The following is a 16,069-nucleotide window of genomic DNA, read 5'->3' as shown; positions in this document are numbered from 1 at the left end:
GACCACTTGTGAGAAGGGTGCATGCTTGCTTTCCATCAACCGTTCCTCTGCTCCCACGATGAAATAACCAGGGATCTTTGATCACCAGTCAAAAATGAAAATACTTGAAAGCGCTTCAGATGACGCTGGCCAGCAGCAACAAACCACCTATCAGACTGGCATGGAGACAAATCAGCCCTCCTAAGTGGGAGCCTTTCATGCAAACAGAGTGGGCAGTTCTAGGCTGAGATATTCCTGTCCTGATAAGACTCCAGAAGCTGAGATTTGGCAGTGCTGATTCTGAATACGTTTGACCTTGTGCTTTTTACACCACCTCGGGTGGATTAACAGCAGGGTCCCCATTCAGACTAACACTCCTACTACCGCGTTTTTACCGGACAGCTCTGCCACATAGGGGACATGAGGTGAAGGATTTTCGTCCAATCAAAAATGTGTTTACTTCGAAATAAGTCCCACTGATCTCAGCGAAACTGACTTCCGGCGTCTGCTCGAAGAGTTGCAAGAGCAGAATTTTGTAGTTTTGACGGCAGGCATTAAAATGCTTTTTAAAAAATAAAAATACAGTAAAAGCAATACAGATCATATGCAGTCTTGTAATGTCACCCCTCCCCATACACACACACGTTTGTGCCACAATTCCGTGCACACTGACTTGGGAGCAAGTCCCACTGAAATCAGTGGCGCTTAATCCGAGTAGACCCAGATAGGCTCTGGCTCCTAAACTATTCTGTGCAAGTTAGGGGCTTAATTTGCACAAAGTGCGAGTGACACTTGAAAATGCAAGCTATTTCCTTCAACGAGCGTCTTGGCGGAAAGAAACTCGCCTGCATCACTTAAAAGGTCTCACTGAGCCTAGATCTCGGATTGTGTTAAATAAACGAGGAAGGGGCTTCCCCCATTCCTGCCTCCCCCCCCCAAAAAAAATCGCAGGGGTGAAACGGGAAGGAGGGTGGGCGAATGAAGCCAGCCTGCCTCGGCGATAATCGCCTCGCTGCTGCAGCCGCTTTCATCCAGCCACGAAAGGGTGCGCGCAACGCGGAAGGCAAGAGGCTTCCCACAATGCCATTGCTATTGCTGCTCCCGTGCACGCTCCCCGCCCTTGAAGGGGGAGCGCAGGCAGGGAAACTACATTTCCCAAGCGGCCCCGCGGCAGAGTCTTCTCATATGTGTGTGTGTGTGTGTGCGTGCGCGTGTGTGAGTGTCCCCTCCCCCCGCCTCCCATGATTTCTAACCAGAGGTAAACAAACTGTGAAAGAGGCAGGGACCTACAGGATCTGCTGCAGGAGGCGGAGAGAAAACGGCCGCCAGATCCCAGGGAACAGGGCTTGGACCATGGATGCAGGGGCAGCCCCGAGGTGGAGAGGGAAGGTGTAGGGTCAAGGGAAGGAGCGGGCAGCGGCGGCGAGCAAGGATGCAGGACTAGCGGGGCAAGGCTGACGGAGAGGTCGGAGGAGGGATCGATGGTGGGACTCGGCGTGTAGGGAGGGGAAGGTGCGGGGCAAGATCGGCGGAGAAGGGGGGAAGAGCACCCGAGAGCCAAGGATCAGGACTGGGGGGTCGCGGGCAGGATCGGTGCTCCTTGACCAGGGGATGAAGAAGGGGGGTAGCGGACTGAGCGCCAGGCTCTCGAGGTAGGATGTAGGCAGGGTCCAGGGGCAACTACGGCAGGAGTTGTAAGATCCTCTCCATTTCTTGGTCTCGCTGATCAAACTTCCCGGAGGCATCTGAAGGGACCCCCCAGCCCCTTAGTACCGCCTCGCCTGCTGCCCTGTGCCCGTCCCCTCCCGGTAAGAGGAAGCAGAGTTGTTGCCACCCTTGCTGTAAAAGGGGAGAGCGGGGAGTCCTTCCTCTCAACTCTCCAGGAGAAGATCTAAGAGTGCCCAGGGGCTGGCAAGCGGCCTCATCCAGCCCAGGGGCTATGGAACGGGTGGAGATGATTAACATCCAGCGCCTTCTGGAGGCAGCTGAATACCTGGAGCGCAGAGAGAGAGGTAACTGGATTGAGGAAGGGGGTGGGGATTGGAGTGACACGTCCCCCATAAGGGGGAATTGTTCTCTCTCTCCTTTTTAATGAATGGGGTGCTTGGGGGAAAGGGGGGGCGAGCAGGCTCACATGCTGTAGATAAATAGGGTGGAGAGATGCCCCCCCCTCAAATGGCAGAGTCTAGGCACTGCTGCATGCCATCCCAAGCATTTGCCTGCTATGTTCTGGGCTCTCCCTCGGACAGGTGGCTTGTTGTCTGTAGCCCCTGTGTCCCGCCAGAGTTCTTGGTGGTTTGAAGCCACTTCCTGAGGACTTCTCTCTGGGCTCGCTGAAGCTTCCTGCCTAAGTCCATGTGTCCTTGGAACCTACTGTTTTCTTCCCTCTTGACTGACCCTTCTCTTTCCCGTTTGCTGGTGATTTCTGCAGAGTGTGAGCATGGTTATGCCTCGACCTTCCCCTCCATGCCGAGCCTTGGACTGCAGGACCCAAAGCCACCGCAGAGGCTGAGCCGGGCAAGAAAGCATAGCAGCGGAGGGAGCAGCACGGGCACTGCTAACAGGTACCAATTGCAGGGAGTAAAAAAAAAGAAAAAAAGAAAAAAAAGCTTTTGTGATCCTTTGTAAACCCATCAGGCACAATAGGCTGTATTTTGCTTGCAACTTCTGGGGATTCAGTTTCCTTTTCTCTGCGATCTCACTTCCTCTCAGTCCTTGATAATCTGTAGGCTTGTGCCTTTTAATAGAAAAATTTCCCAACATGCTGTTGTGGTAGCTGGCTCTTTAAATCCAGCAGAGCGAGCTGGCTATGTAATGCCTCAGCTTCTGCAGGTTGTGCCATGCTGCCTTTTATGTAACTTTCCATCCTTCATTCTCACTGAAGGCTTTTCTAAGCAAGGATGATTTTGCTCTAGGGAAACTAACTTTGGTTTTGAGCCTGATCCTATGCATGTTACCTCTGAAATGAGTCCCACTGTGTTCTATGGAGCTTATTCCTTGGTAAGTTTGTTAGGATTGTAGCCTAAATATTGTTTTGGAGAGTGCATACGTACCTGCAGTTCTAGTTCTAGCTGTATTTGCTGAAACGTTTCCCTAAGAAATTATAGGTGCCCCTTGATGTACTTTGCTTTGTGTTACTTCTGTGTAGTAGTAGTATGACCACATAATACTAAACTACCTACCACTATGTGAATGTATTGCTAATAGTGTAATGTAGAAACCTGCTTTGTATGCCTCATATGGTATGCATTGTGCAGTAGTGAGTTGTCAACAAATTCTTGCAATCTTTTTTTTAAAAAAAGACCTGCACAGTTCTTTTCAATAAAGATAATATTTCTGAAGCCTCGTGGACTGCTTTAATTGGAAGGTTTCACTTGTAATTTGATTTTGGTGGTTGCATTTTACTGAAATAAATTCATTCTATTGCTCTCTGTTGAATATACTTAAACCAACTTGTCCAAAGTTACCCAAGTGGCGCATAATCATTCACTTCTTTAAAATGTTTGTGTTTGTGTGTATTGAAGTTAATTTAGAATCCATTTTGTAGAGACATGATGTTATTAAAGCTAAACGATGTCCTCAGAATTAACCATATATAATGTCAGAATACTACATGCACAATTTCTGCATGGATGCCATTTTAGTTGCATGATGTGTCAAACAACATGCAGATTTGCCTAAAAATAATTTTGCCGGTTTGTTCCCCCAAAAGTCACAGGAATATTGTCCTGGGTTGTGATAACAGATAATAATAATAATCATCATCATCATCATCCAAGGAAGACCCCAGATTTAAAAGGGCAGGAAGTGGACAGACTTTGGAAGGGATCCTGAGGGTCATTAGTTTTACACACACACACACGTGCACACCCCCCCATCCTATACCCGCAGGTCTCAGGGTGGTCCACAAGATAAAATTACATTATAAAAACCCAAAATACAAAATCAAAATATGAACAACCAACCAACTACAAAATCAAAATATGAATAACCACCCCAAAACACATAAAAACAGTTAAAAACAATTTAAAAAACCAATTAAAAACAAGACACAATTGAAAAGCAGTTTAAAAGAATATAAACAGTGGTCTCTGCTGGGCAGCAGCAGTCCTTTTGTAGTCTATCAGGTCTGTCCTGGGCCTGGTAGAGAGGCAGCAGCAGGACCCCCTGCAATGCAGGAATATGCACTGTCGCTTTTCAGGTGTGGGGTGGGTGTGCAAGGACAGGGAATGTAAAACATAGCAAATAGGGGTAAGTGGAAGCTGCTGATGGAAGAAGGGAAGGAACCATGAGTAAAAGGAAGCAAGGTGTGAGGTGAGAGAACTGCTAAAAAGACAGAAGAGGCCGAGATAAAGAAGGCTGAAAATGTAAGAGCCCATCTTTTTGCACGCTTATTCAAAAGTCAGTCCTATGAATACAAGGAAGGTTACTCCTTGGTTTGTCCCCCTCCCACTTCCAGAGCTCTGTGGTCATAGAATGTTCTGGAGTAAAATCTTGAGCAGAGTTCATGGGCATAATTGGTGATGAGTTTTCAGTGTGCTTTCTGTTTTCTTGATGGCATTTCTGTTACTTCCTGGTGTTGACTTTATTGGTGGGGTGGGAAGGACTCAAACAGTTCTAAATTGAAGAGCACTTCAACATACAAGCCTGTGTGTGGTTAATATAAAAGTGTATTAATAGGTAAGGAGGGCTGAATTTAGAAGAACTGTTTCTAACTGTTGGGGCCTTCGCCTATGTTTTCTGAATCTCCAACAAGCCTCAAAGCATATAAAATAATGTTCAGGGAGTGTTTTTGTTCCAGGAAGAGGAATTTCACTTTAGTAGAGCTGGAGTAATGATTACTTCACAACTTTCCTTACTTAGTAGGGTAAATGTAGTATTTGACACCATTTAGATTATTTGCCATGAAGAAGCTGTTGTTTTTCTGTGTTGGCATCAGCAGTAGGACAACAGGGGGTATATACTGAGTATATATACTGAGTATCAGGATTCCCAGCACTGAAGCATTCATTATCACAGGAACTTCATAAAAAACAAACAAACCCTGTGGGCTGGACAGGCATAAAACGAAATTTATTTTTCACCAGCCTGCTTCTAATACCAGAATTGCACTGGATTTGTGGGTAGGGAGAATCATGATTTGATGGAATACAGGGAGTATTCAAAAATTTAGTTCTGCTTGTCAGTGTGCACCTTTTGTTGTAAATAATAGAACCTACCATTTTAGATTCACATGACTGCACCATTTGCACGAGTCAGTGTGGCTGCCCCTACCATGCTTAGTTTGGCCTGCACTCTTCCCTTAGTAGTGCCATGCAGAATTGTGTGCTGTATTCTTCATATGATGTATGCTATGCTGTGCTTCTACCAAGCTAACATGGTAATTAGCAGGGCATGAATAAGGTGGTGAATGAAGCAGGCTGGTGAAAAATCTGCTGGTTTCCATGAGATGGAGGTATAATTTTGTGGCCCCCTACTTGTAATTTATTTTTGCTGTGGCATTTCCTCTGAGCATTGTTTGTTTATTTGTTCTGAATTTTTTTTGACTGCTTTCATACTTAAAAAAAAAGTATAAGCAGTGTTCAACATGGTGCTTTAAAGCATGGAGCTGTGCCCTAAAACATAACATGAGAATATGACTCACAGATACTAAAAGCAGGATAAAAATGTAAACACATCAGAGGGGGAGAAAGATATAAGAATAAAAAGAAAAGAAAAGAAAATCAGGAAAGGCTGTGGGGGGGGGGGAGAGAGATGTTTTTAATAAAGTGCCTAAAGCAGGTAACTGACGGTGTCTTGAGGATCTCAGAATAATCATTTGGGAATGTTCTCCATTGGAGATACCTGAACTGTGAAACGTCACATCATAGTTCTTATAGTGTCTGTAGATTATGGGGTTCTCTGCTTAGCCTAAGTAGCAATGGTTATAAGAAAATTAGTTTCCATTTACAAAAGGAATGCTGATATTCTCTGGGTGCTGCATGTACAGCTAGATTCCAGGCCAGAGAACTGGCCTACGACTGCATTCACATGTAATGCTAAGCTATGTTGGCTGTTTTTGTGAAACCCAACTGCTCACAAATTGCATGCAACCTGAGTGCTCCTGCTTTGCGTCTCCGTTCCAGCAGCAGGGAAACAAACCATGGAGCATCTGGTTCAGCTTTATCTCTGCACCTGCAATCCTGGACTGTTTGACCCATGACTGCAGGTTCAGACACAGCTTTAAGCCAGGCACAGGCACAGTATGGTTTAGCTAACCATCCTTAATGATTTAACCTTGTATGTGAATGCGGCCTTTGCTTTGTTGGGTGAAACCTCTGCACGTTTTCAGCCCCTACGAAATATACTCTTGTCGCGTCCTTATTCTGGACATTCACTATTTTAATGCTTATTTGTTGTGAACGGGGGTCGGGGTTGGATTTTCCGTTTTCTACACAGATGTCATTTTGTCCCATTATAACTGAAGGGGTGGTTAATGAAAGGATGTTCTCTTTCTATAGCAGAACCAATGTTTTACTATACTGGTATAGAAAGAGAACATCCTTTCAGGTTAACACGTCTGCTCGCCTAGCAGTTACTCATTTCAGCCTTGCATGCCAAAGCTGTGCTTCCCCATGTACTGCTCCTGAACAACCCTGAATTGTTTCAATAGGACTTGTGTGGGAGTGGAGTCTGGTGGATTGCAGCCTCGGTGGCTCTTCCATAGCCAAAGCATTATTGCAGGAGCAGGAAATCAAGAAAGCCGCATGCATGCAGACGGATGCTTTTTCCAACATATAATCAGGTTAATGAAGTTAAAATGGTCTGTTGTGTAATCCCTCAGTCTAACAGGGTTCATGAAAGGATACGGCAAATTGAGGCTGAGAGCACTGGTGGCTGTTAGTAGCCAAAGTCAGGAGGTGCAGCTTGTGTAGGAAAGTGGAAGTGGACAATTCGGAGAGAGTTGCTCTGTAACAAAACTTGTGGCATCTCTGAAACACCTAATACAGTGACTTGATGCTGAGTAAGGTAGAGTAAGTAGAGTGCTATGGTATTTTGGTCCGTAGGCTTGACTATTTGTGTTGCAATCCAATTCATGCTTTTATTTTTAGAAGAGCACGTTTAGCTGTCATCATTGTGGGAAGATGCTCGTTAAAGGGACAGAAGGCAAAAGTGGGCCTTGCTAGGATTTAAAATTAAGGTTTGTGAGGGGACCTCTTTCCCCTTGGCTCCTTTTCTCTCCTTATACCACCAGGCAGGGGCCATATCCCCTATCATCCTTTACTAGTCCTGGCTCTGCCAAATTAATTTGAACTGTATGGAATTTCCTTCAGAACCAATGGTGCAATATCAAGCATATTTATAGAGACATGGCATTTCTGAGCATGGAATTTGGGTCCTGTTGATTTAAGACTTGCTCCTAAGTAGACATGCATGAAGATTGGCTTCTAGCTCCTAAACAACACAATCTCCTTTGCCAAAGTGGATATTGTAAGTTAAGTGTAGATCTAACCCAGACTCCATGGAGGGCATTGCATTGGTCTATAACGGAAAATAGAGAAACCTATTGAGAGAATGAGTAGCTCAATAAGGTCATGGGGCATACTTGGTTTTTTTTTTTGGGGGGGGGGACCTTCATTCATACATTATACAGTATCAAGAGATTTTGCTGTATACTATGTGTATACTTGGTAAACTCTGTAACTATTTTCAAGGACAAATAGTCCTAAATGGGGAGTGGGGAGGAAACACTGACAAAAATAAATCCTTCCATACTTATGTATGAATCAGCCACTGAGGGCAGTGTTTGGCATCATGCTGTTCTACTCTTTCAAAGAAGATATCTGAAAAAAAGTACTTTGGAGTACTTTCCTTATACCACCTTATATAAAAGTACTTTCCAAAAAATATTTTGGAATATTTTTGTTCATCCTGAAGACATTTCTATGAATGTGCATGCAAAGTCCACCCAAATTTCTATACTTCCAGCCACACTGTTTTTGAATGTCCGGGGCCTGATTTTAAGTAGTTTTAAGTAGCGCTGAGCCAAAATGGGAGATGAGCACTGAGTTTCATGAACATTTTCTTTCTGTGAGAAATGTGCCTCCCTTTTCTGGACAATTTTGCACAGCCCTTTGTGAAAGGGGTATGAAACTCCTTCAAGGTGTTATGTATGTAGAGGTGGGGAGGCATTCCTGTTGCTGAGGCACAATTGCTGCTCCATTGCAGCAGTTTAGTTACATGTAGTTGATTTCGTTAGGGCAGGATAGGGATGCACATCTGAACATAGTTGTACACAAGGCTTATTGTGACAGCACTCACTGATACAGAGTACTGGAGCCTCTTACTTTGGCCGTCCTTAGCAGCCATTTTGTGATGGTACTCAGAGTACTTTTATCAGTGCAGAATATGCATACCAGCATCTCTCTTCTTCTTCTTCTTCTTCTTTTTGCATAGGAGTATCCTATTGAAATCAGTGCAGTGGAGATGGTTAGTGTCTGCATCTGAATCCATATTCCTATGTGCTGTCTGTCCTAGCTCATGTCGTGCAACAAGAAAAGGAGGGACATTTGCTGTGTAATGATGGCATATGATGAAATTGCCTAGTGAAGCAAGTTGGGGACCAACAGCCTGGTGGCCAGAGCTTTAGGCATGCATTCTCTCTTTTCTTGTTCTCCTTCAGTGTGAGGGCAGTGGGTAAGCTTCCTTTGCCCTTGCTGAAATCATTGTATGTTCAAATATGGCTGTGCGATGACTTCATTCTGTTCACAGTGTGTGATCCCTATTTAGCTAGAATTGCATAGTGAAGAAGCCCTTCATACACACACACACACAAACACACACACACACACACACACACACAAATAATAGGAACAATGGCAATGAACAGGCATGGAAGAAGGTAGGAGGTTTCTTGCAAACTTTTTGCCCCCTTCAAAATGCAGCGCTTGCTTTTGAAATAAAAAACATTTGTGAAAACCTGGCACAGCACTGTTTTTAGTGTCATGTTTCCCAGATGAGCCCTGAAGCTCTTTGCAAAATCTAGGCCCAGTCAGAAAAGTCAATTGCTGTTTTGCTATGTTTAGGCAGTATACAATTCAGTGGTTTCAGTTTGTAGGGTGTGCTGTCCCCCCCCCCCCCCCCGTTTAGAAAGAGAATTGGCAAGGCTGCTGGCATTTTCTTAAGTACATGCTGTGGAGTGGCAACACAGAACATAGTGATAATGTTACACAAATAAAGTTACTTCCTTATTGCTGCTAGCGCCATTAGGGGATATGAAAATCTCTTATGTAGGATTATTTTATGCAAGTTTAGTTAGAAGTACTGTATTTACTCGAGTCTAATGCCCCATCAAATCTAACGCACACCTCAGTTTTCAGAACCTTGAAACAACTAAAAAAAGTTGGCAAATGTAAATGTGCCACCGAATGTAATGCACACCCTAATTTTCGCAACATAATTTGGCCATAAAAGGTGAGCATTAGATTTGAGTAAGTATGGTAATTCTTACTGATTTCAGAAGTGCTAGTTCACATTTAAGTGTACAGTGGATTTGAACCTCGATTGATTTTATTTTAGCTACTTATAACCCATCTCTCAATTCAATAGATTCATAAAGTGGCTTATAAAATAATGGAAGGCCAAAAAATTACATAATCCATAAAAATAGTAACATAAAATGGCAACATAAAACAGTGGCGTTGTTGTTTGTTAAAAGCCTGGATAAATGCATATGTTTTGGTTTGATATATTTTTAAAAGCCAGTTACCCCCCAAGGTCCTGATCCTGCAAATGTTTTCATGAATTAAACTGCTGAAGTTTCTTCTCTGGTGTGTTAAGGCTTGCACTGCTTATCTGATAGAATATTTTGGTCTGTAGAAATTCAGGATATTTTTGTCTGCGTGAAATGAGGCATATGGACACTGATTATCAAAAGATCTTTCCAGATTGTTTTAAAATTTATTCATGAGGATCATCATCATGGAAAGGTCCTCCCAGATCCTTTGCTCTATACTTGTTTTGTTGTAATGGATTTGGGTTTATTTGTTTTGCTTTTGGTTTTACTCCCAGAAGCACCCCTTATTGGTCTGTTTCAGGTTTTAATTCTGATTGAATTTCTTTTTCTTCTGTCCTTTTTTCTGTTTTAACCCTTGATTTCTGGTAAATGAAATACAGATGTTATTGAATCATTTTGAATTCTGTAAGGGCTTGTTCATCTCTCTCTCTCTCTCTTTTAACCTGAGTACTCAAAACTATCAGAATTTAAATAGCAAATTCCATGTGTTGTGCCATCAGTTGTGGATGATTCATGCCCATTTAAGTGGCTGGGCTTCCCTGCAATAAACAGAAGTGTGGCCCAATCCTTTTTCAGTCACCATTTCTGTGCACACTGCAGAGAAACCTAACCATTTAAATGCCCAGGTACCGTTTAGAACTGATGGCACGACTAAAGTAGTTTGGCATTTTTAAAAATGTAGCATGTGTCCACATTTTAAAAGTAAAATGTGAATGGCTCTGAAGCTGTGTTTCCAAATATATATTTGCAGGTGCATTTTATATATGGTGCACACGAATGTGTCACTGTTGTGTGCAGTGTGTTTACACACGATTACACATTACACACGATTGAATTCTGACAGATAACTGAGCCACAGTATACAAGACGAACGTGATTGCAGGTGGCATTGAGATGCCAGCAACTACATGGGGTTGTGTGCAATGTCAGCTGTGCTGGGTTACTCTTGATTTTATGGATTTAGAGATCTACCTTCTGACTCTTCTCTTCCCGCCTCAATGTATTGGAGCTGTGACAACGTATGTAGGATGTAGGCTTCTTAAACTCTTTTGCAGGGCTGATATTTTTAGAATACGCAGACCACATACATGGGATGTTGTCCAGTACCTGGTAATATCTAGGAAGTGCAAATACTTGGGGATAGAGAGAGTTTAATTATATGTGCCAGATTTGTGTGATACAAAATACCTGTTTTGCCTGAACTCCTATCCCAGAACCCTGTGGCAAAGGAGAGGCTTGCAGTAGGCAATGCTTTTTGACAGAACTGGGCTGCTTACTTCTGCATGTACATTGTTCTTCCTGTTTGGCCAAGAAAATAGGAGTGGTGTATATATTGTGGAACTATATGTTGGCTCCTTTCACTGGATTCTAATCCAAATGAAATCCAGCTTGAAAGCACATGGATGTCGGCTGCTGCCTAACCAGATGGACTTAATATTTTGGTTATGCAGCAAGATGACTTGGTCTTTCTGTTATTCTGACACTTCTGAAGCTTAGCGACTGCTTTAAAACCAGGTGCCTCTGGAGAACTGCTGAGCATTGCTGGCTTGAGGAAGCTGATTTGGTGGCCAAAAGTTTACCCATAGGAAAGATCACGAATGCATCCAGTGTGGTGTAGTGGTTATAGTGTCAAGCTAGGACCAGGGAGGTTCAGGTTTAGATTCCCATGCTGCCACAAAGCTTGCTGGGTGACGCTAGGTTGAATAATAGTGGCTGGCCCAATAGGATTGCCATGAGGGGAAAGGAAGGGCACAGGACACCCTGTACTGTCCTGAGGTAGGATGGATGATATATTTAGCCCCAAGAGGTCCAACATGACCTCCTTTAAGGTTTTATTAGCTACAGAGACCACAGCTTTCCTAGATGTCTGTAGACTGCCTGATATTCCTATCGGGCTGGTCGTAAGAGGCCAGCTGTGGGAACCGCCCCACACTTATCAGAAAGGGAGCTGTGTATTTCTTAGAAACTGAACACTGCTGTTGCTAGGTTTCTGGAGGAAGAGTTAGCACTATTTTTGTGGCTTTAGGTTTGTGCCTGCTTTATTGCAATCCTGGCTTCTGCTTCTACAGACTTTAATGCCCTGAGATCTTTTTGCTGGAAAGGACCTGCAGGTCATCTAGTCCAACAACTGTCCTCTATAACCAAATGTTCCTAATGCAGTGGTGCTCTCCAGATGCTGTGGACTACAACTCCCATCACCTTTGAGCATGCAGCTGATGGGAGTTGTAATCTGAAACGTTTTGAGGGTACCATCTTGGCTACTCCTGCCTGAGCAAAGCACTCTGGTTGAGGACAGCAGGATCCAAGGTGCCTAATGAAAGAAGAGGTGCCTCTTATCTTAAACTAAAGACTATTAGCTTTTTTCAATACAGATAGTTTAAAATACACACAAGGCATGGTGAACAAAATTCCTTTGGAGTTATCACTGGTCTGACCCTGGTGATGTGTACATTCTGAGCATGAAAGCAAGCTTCAAGGTACTCTTGAAGTTGCCCTTGCAGTTTAGAAATATTACCTAAAGCCTTTTGGAATATGTGGATTTTATGAAAAAGTGTCTTTTAAACTTACCATGTTATGAAAATATTGAAAACTGCCCTAAATATGATACAATAAGATACTTTATTTTATCTATAAAGCTGAGCAATATGTTTGAGTTGTTTTGTTTTTGTTCTGTAACTTTTATTTTATTACTTGTTGTTGTAACTGAATCTTGGTTTATATGGATTAGTAACATTGAAAATGAAACACACACCACAAAAGTGTCTGAAATATTGCTCAGGCCTCTCTAAACCTGGATCATAAATATCTGATACAGACACCTAGCTCTTTACCACCACCACGTCCAACCCTGATTTTTTTAGTGTTGATGCTATACTTTTGTGTCTTTTGGCCAGAGCTCTACAAACGGCATTGCAGCAAAAGTGCCACAGATCTAACAGACATAGTTTGATAACAGCCATACTCAGAAATGTTCGGTGAAATAACTGCCTGATCTGGATCCAAATGTAGATTACTGATAGTTCTCCTGGTTACTTTCAAATTCCAGACCATACATATTGTTGTCATTTAGTCGTTTCTGACTCTTTGTGACCCCATGGACCAGAGCACACTAGGCACTCCTGTCTTCCACTGCCTCCTGCAGTTTGGCCAAACTCATGTTGGTAGCTCCGAGACCATACATATTAATCCATTTCTAATCTTGATTCCTTGTTGGTTTCACAGTGCTGAAACCTTTGGCATATTCTCTTTCTGCTCCTGTGTTGTAGTGATTCCTAATGGTTATGACAAAACATTTTGCTGGTTGGTTCCGCAATATTTCAGCCTTGGCTCTTCACTACCTTCCAAGCTCTCATGGAGACAAGAAGAAATCATGCTGCACATGTTATTATTGTAGAAGAGATGAGCTGATTGTGATGTAAAACCTGGGGCCAACCTAGAGGTGACTGCAACAGTCCCTTGCATTTAAACGTGGAACTACCTCCGTCACGTGCAAAGATGGAAGGAATCTCATGGAATGGAGAAGAATCCTTGTTCCACCCAGAATGTCTCTCCCTGAGCACCTTTTTATGCCTCTGATCCCAGCAGTATCCTTGGCTGGGTGAAAAGCACTTGGAACTTGGGGGGGGGGGAGTTGCAGAGGGGGTTTAGAGCCCCCTTGCACACATTGCTTTGCTGCTGTAAAAATAATGTTCTCTTTGCCTCCCACCTTCCTGTGACTGAGGTAGCCCTGTGTTTGAATTCTGAGTTTGAGTCTTGGTACCAGGTTTCAGCAGTGGGGCAGTGTGACTCCAGTGGAAGGCTAGGGTCTGGAAGGTAAAGGTAAAGGTACCCCTGCCCGTAGGGGCCAGTCGTGTCCGACTCTAGGGTTGTGCGCCCATCTCACTTAAGAGGCCGGGAGCCAGTGCTGTCCGAAGACACTTCCGGGTCACGTGGCCAGCGTGACAAAGCTGCTCTGGCGAGCCAGCACCAGCGCAGCACACAGAAACGCCATTTACCTTCCCGCTATAAAGCGGTACCTATTTATCTACTTGCACTTAGGGGTGCTTTCGAACTGCTAGGTGGGCAGGAGCTGGGACCGAAGACGGGAACTCACCCCGCCGCGGGTATTCGAACCGCCGACCATACGATCGGCAAGTCCCAGGCACTGAGGTTTTACCCACAGCACCACCCACGTCCCTTTAGGATCTAGAAGACCTGGGCTCAAATCTAAACTCTGCTATGAAGTTTAGCGGGTGACCTTGGGCTAGTTGCACATTCTACTTGAGCTTCTTCACCCTATGGTACTAAATCTCTTTTTTTGCTGGAGCATATTTTTAGGTTTATTCTAGTGAGGGCAGACCAGTGAAGAAGCATGTGACTCTATTAGGATGCAGGTACATTCTGACTGGATTCTAACTATCACTCTGTGACTTGACCTATGCCTCAAGTTAAAACATAGCTCAAGCTCAAACCTGCCCAATTGCTTCCTCTGCCATTCTGAATTTTAGCTTAATATCATTCCTCCCAGGGTGTGATCCAAAGGCATATGATGCTACAATCTTGCTGGTCTTAAGTCAGGTCTTTGCTTGGATGGGAGACCAATCGCCTTAGGAACCCAAGTTCCATCATGGAAGAAAGGCGGAATAATAAATTGAATAATAAAATAAATCTTAAGGAAATATAAATTCATCAATACAGATATTTAAAATCAATTGACATGTTCCAACCAATCCCAAAGGTCTTGGCACCCAGAAACCAAGCGAAGAAACATTGTTTGAGATGGGCAGTGAAACTGATCAAACTGCAAGTAATTTACAGTACTGTATCAGTTTTTATTTCAAGTCACATTTATTTGTTCTAATTGAAAAAGTGAATATGGAAAAACAAAGGCTGGGTTATTTTCACACATAGGCTTGATTTTAAATGGCCGCTTTTGACATGGAAAAGTCATCACTAGATAGCATCCTGGTAACTTTGTGTAGTGCAGAGATCTTTTATATGTACCCCTTGATAACATGGTCACTGTTTTATTATACCATTGGAAGTGTTTCATAGTCATCAGGTGGTGACTCTTATGTATGTAAAAAATGGCCATATGAATTGTTTCTCAAGTATATTTTTATAATTATTATGTTTAGAGTGGCAGTGCCATCTTATTAGTGTATAGTAATAAAAATAAAGACACAGGCAGTGCCCATGGATGTAACATTTTAAATATAAAACACATGTAGTGACACTCCAGTGAATTTAAATATATGTAAAGAGAATCTTGTGAGTTGCAATCAATTTCCAGGATTGCTTCCTTCTCCTCCAAGTTACTTTCTATGCCTCTGTAGGGGTTAACTTTGGGTATTCATGAGGCTGTATTTCTAAAGGTCGTTTTTCCATTCCCTGGAACAACATATTTTATTTAAATAAAGAAACTAGGTTAAGCAGATGTATTATTTTACAATGTCTTGGTTGTGCTGAGGACTTGACGTTGCTTAATATTTCAATAACTTACTAGTAGCAAAGGTCTGGGTTAGCAGGCCTGCTCAAAGCATTGCAATTGCCATTTTGCAAACTGGCCCTTATACTCTAGTGGGTGTATTATAGTCATTGGCCTAGATAGCACATCATATGAAACCATGGTTTTCAACTAGCTGTGGTGTAATTTGAATGAGAAATGTGCTGGTGCATTCTGTTCAGATGTTTCTGCAGGAGTGGTCCCCTCCTCCTGCTGTTGCCATACCACAGATGAAAGAAGACTGAGTTTGGCTTGTTGTTCAGACCTGGCTTGTGGATTGTTTTCTTCAAACAAACCATAAGCAGTAAGCCCAGAACAAACATTGGTTATCACTCAGGATTTCTTTGGAGGAAAGAAACTATGAGCTCAAGTCCAGGCAACACAACAATCCAGCCTTCTAAGGAACACCACAGGAACTTTTGAGCAGAGTTCAAAAGTACCCTACTCTTTGTAGCACAATAAGTTATTTGGACGAGTACACTACTCATGCGCATTAAACCCGTTCTTGTTATCAGATTATGGTTTAATGTGACGTGTGAACTGGGCCAATGTGTTGTATGCCTTTTATTCACCAGGTTAGGTCAGGTCTGTACATTTAAATAACCTTCCAGGACGTGTTGTTCCAAAACACGACTTCTCTTGAATTCCTATTTCTTTCAACGAGTCTAGTATAGCAGCAGAATTGTGAATTATGTCCCCTTCCCTACACTTCTTAAGTTCATCAGTATGAATGGGCAAAGAAGGCTGTTGACTCTATTCTGTCTTGGATTTTGCAGTTTACAGGGAACGTCAACAGCAACACGGGTTTATATGGGGAGACGGGAGAGAAA

General features: G+C 43.2%; 1 protein-coding gene across 3 annotated transcripts in view; it reads left to right on the top strand.

Annotated features, from left to right (window-relative positions):
- MXI1 (MAX interactor 1, dimerization protein) overlaps positions 1 to 16,069 on the top strand; it is a 78,344-nt gene that overhangs the window by 12,922 nt on the left and 49,353 nt on the right. For 2 of the 3 annotated variants that reach the window (XM_083741618.1, XM_083741617.1), the window contains exon 2: positions 2,411 to 2,543. In XM_083741618.1, coding sequence (XP_083597744.1) covers positions 2,411 to 2,543 — 133 coding nt within the window. Of the gene's footprint in view, positions 1 to 1,070; positions 1,992 to 2,410; positions 2,544 to 16,069 lie in introns of those variants that run through there. The other variant, XM_083741619.1, reaches the window with a different exon arrangement.

Source organism: Podarcis gaigeae (genome assembly GCF_964106915.1).
Source record: "Podarcis gaigeae genome assembly, chromosome: 5".
Lineage (NCBI taxonomy): Eukaryota > Metazoa > Chordata > Lepidosauria > Squamata > Lacertidae > Podarcis > Podarcis gaigeae.
This window is presented reverse-complemented; position numbering and strand designations above follow the sequence as displayed.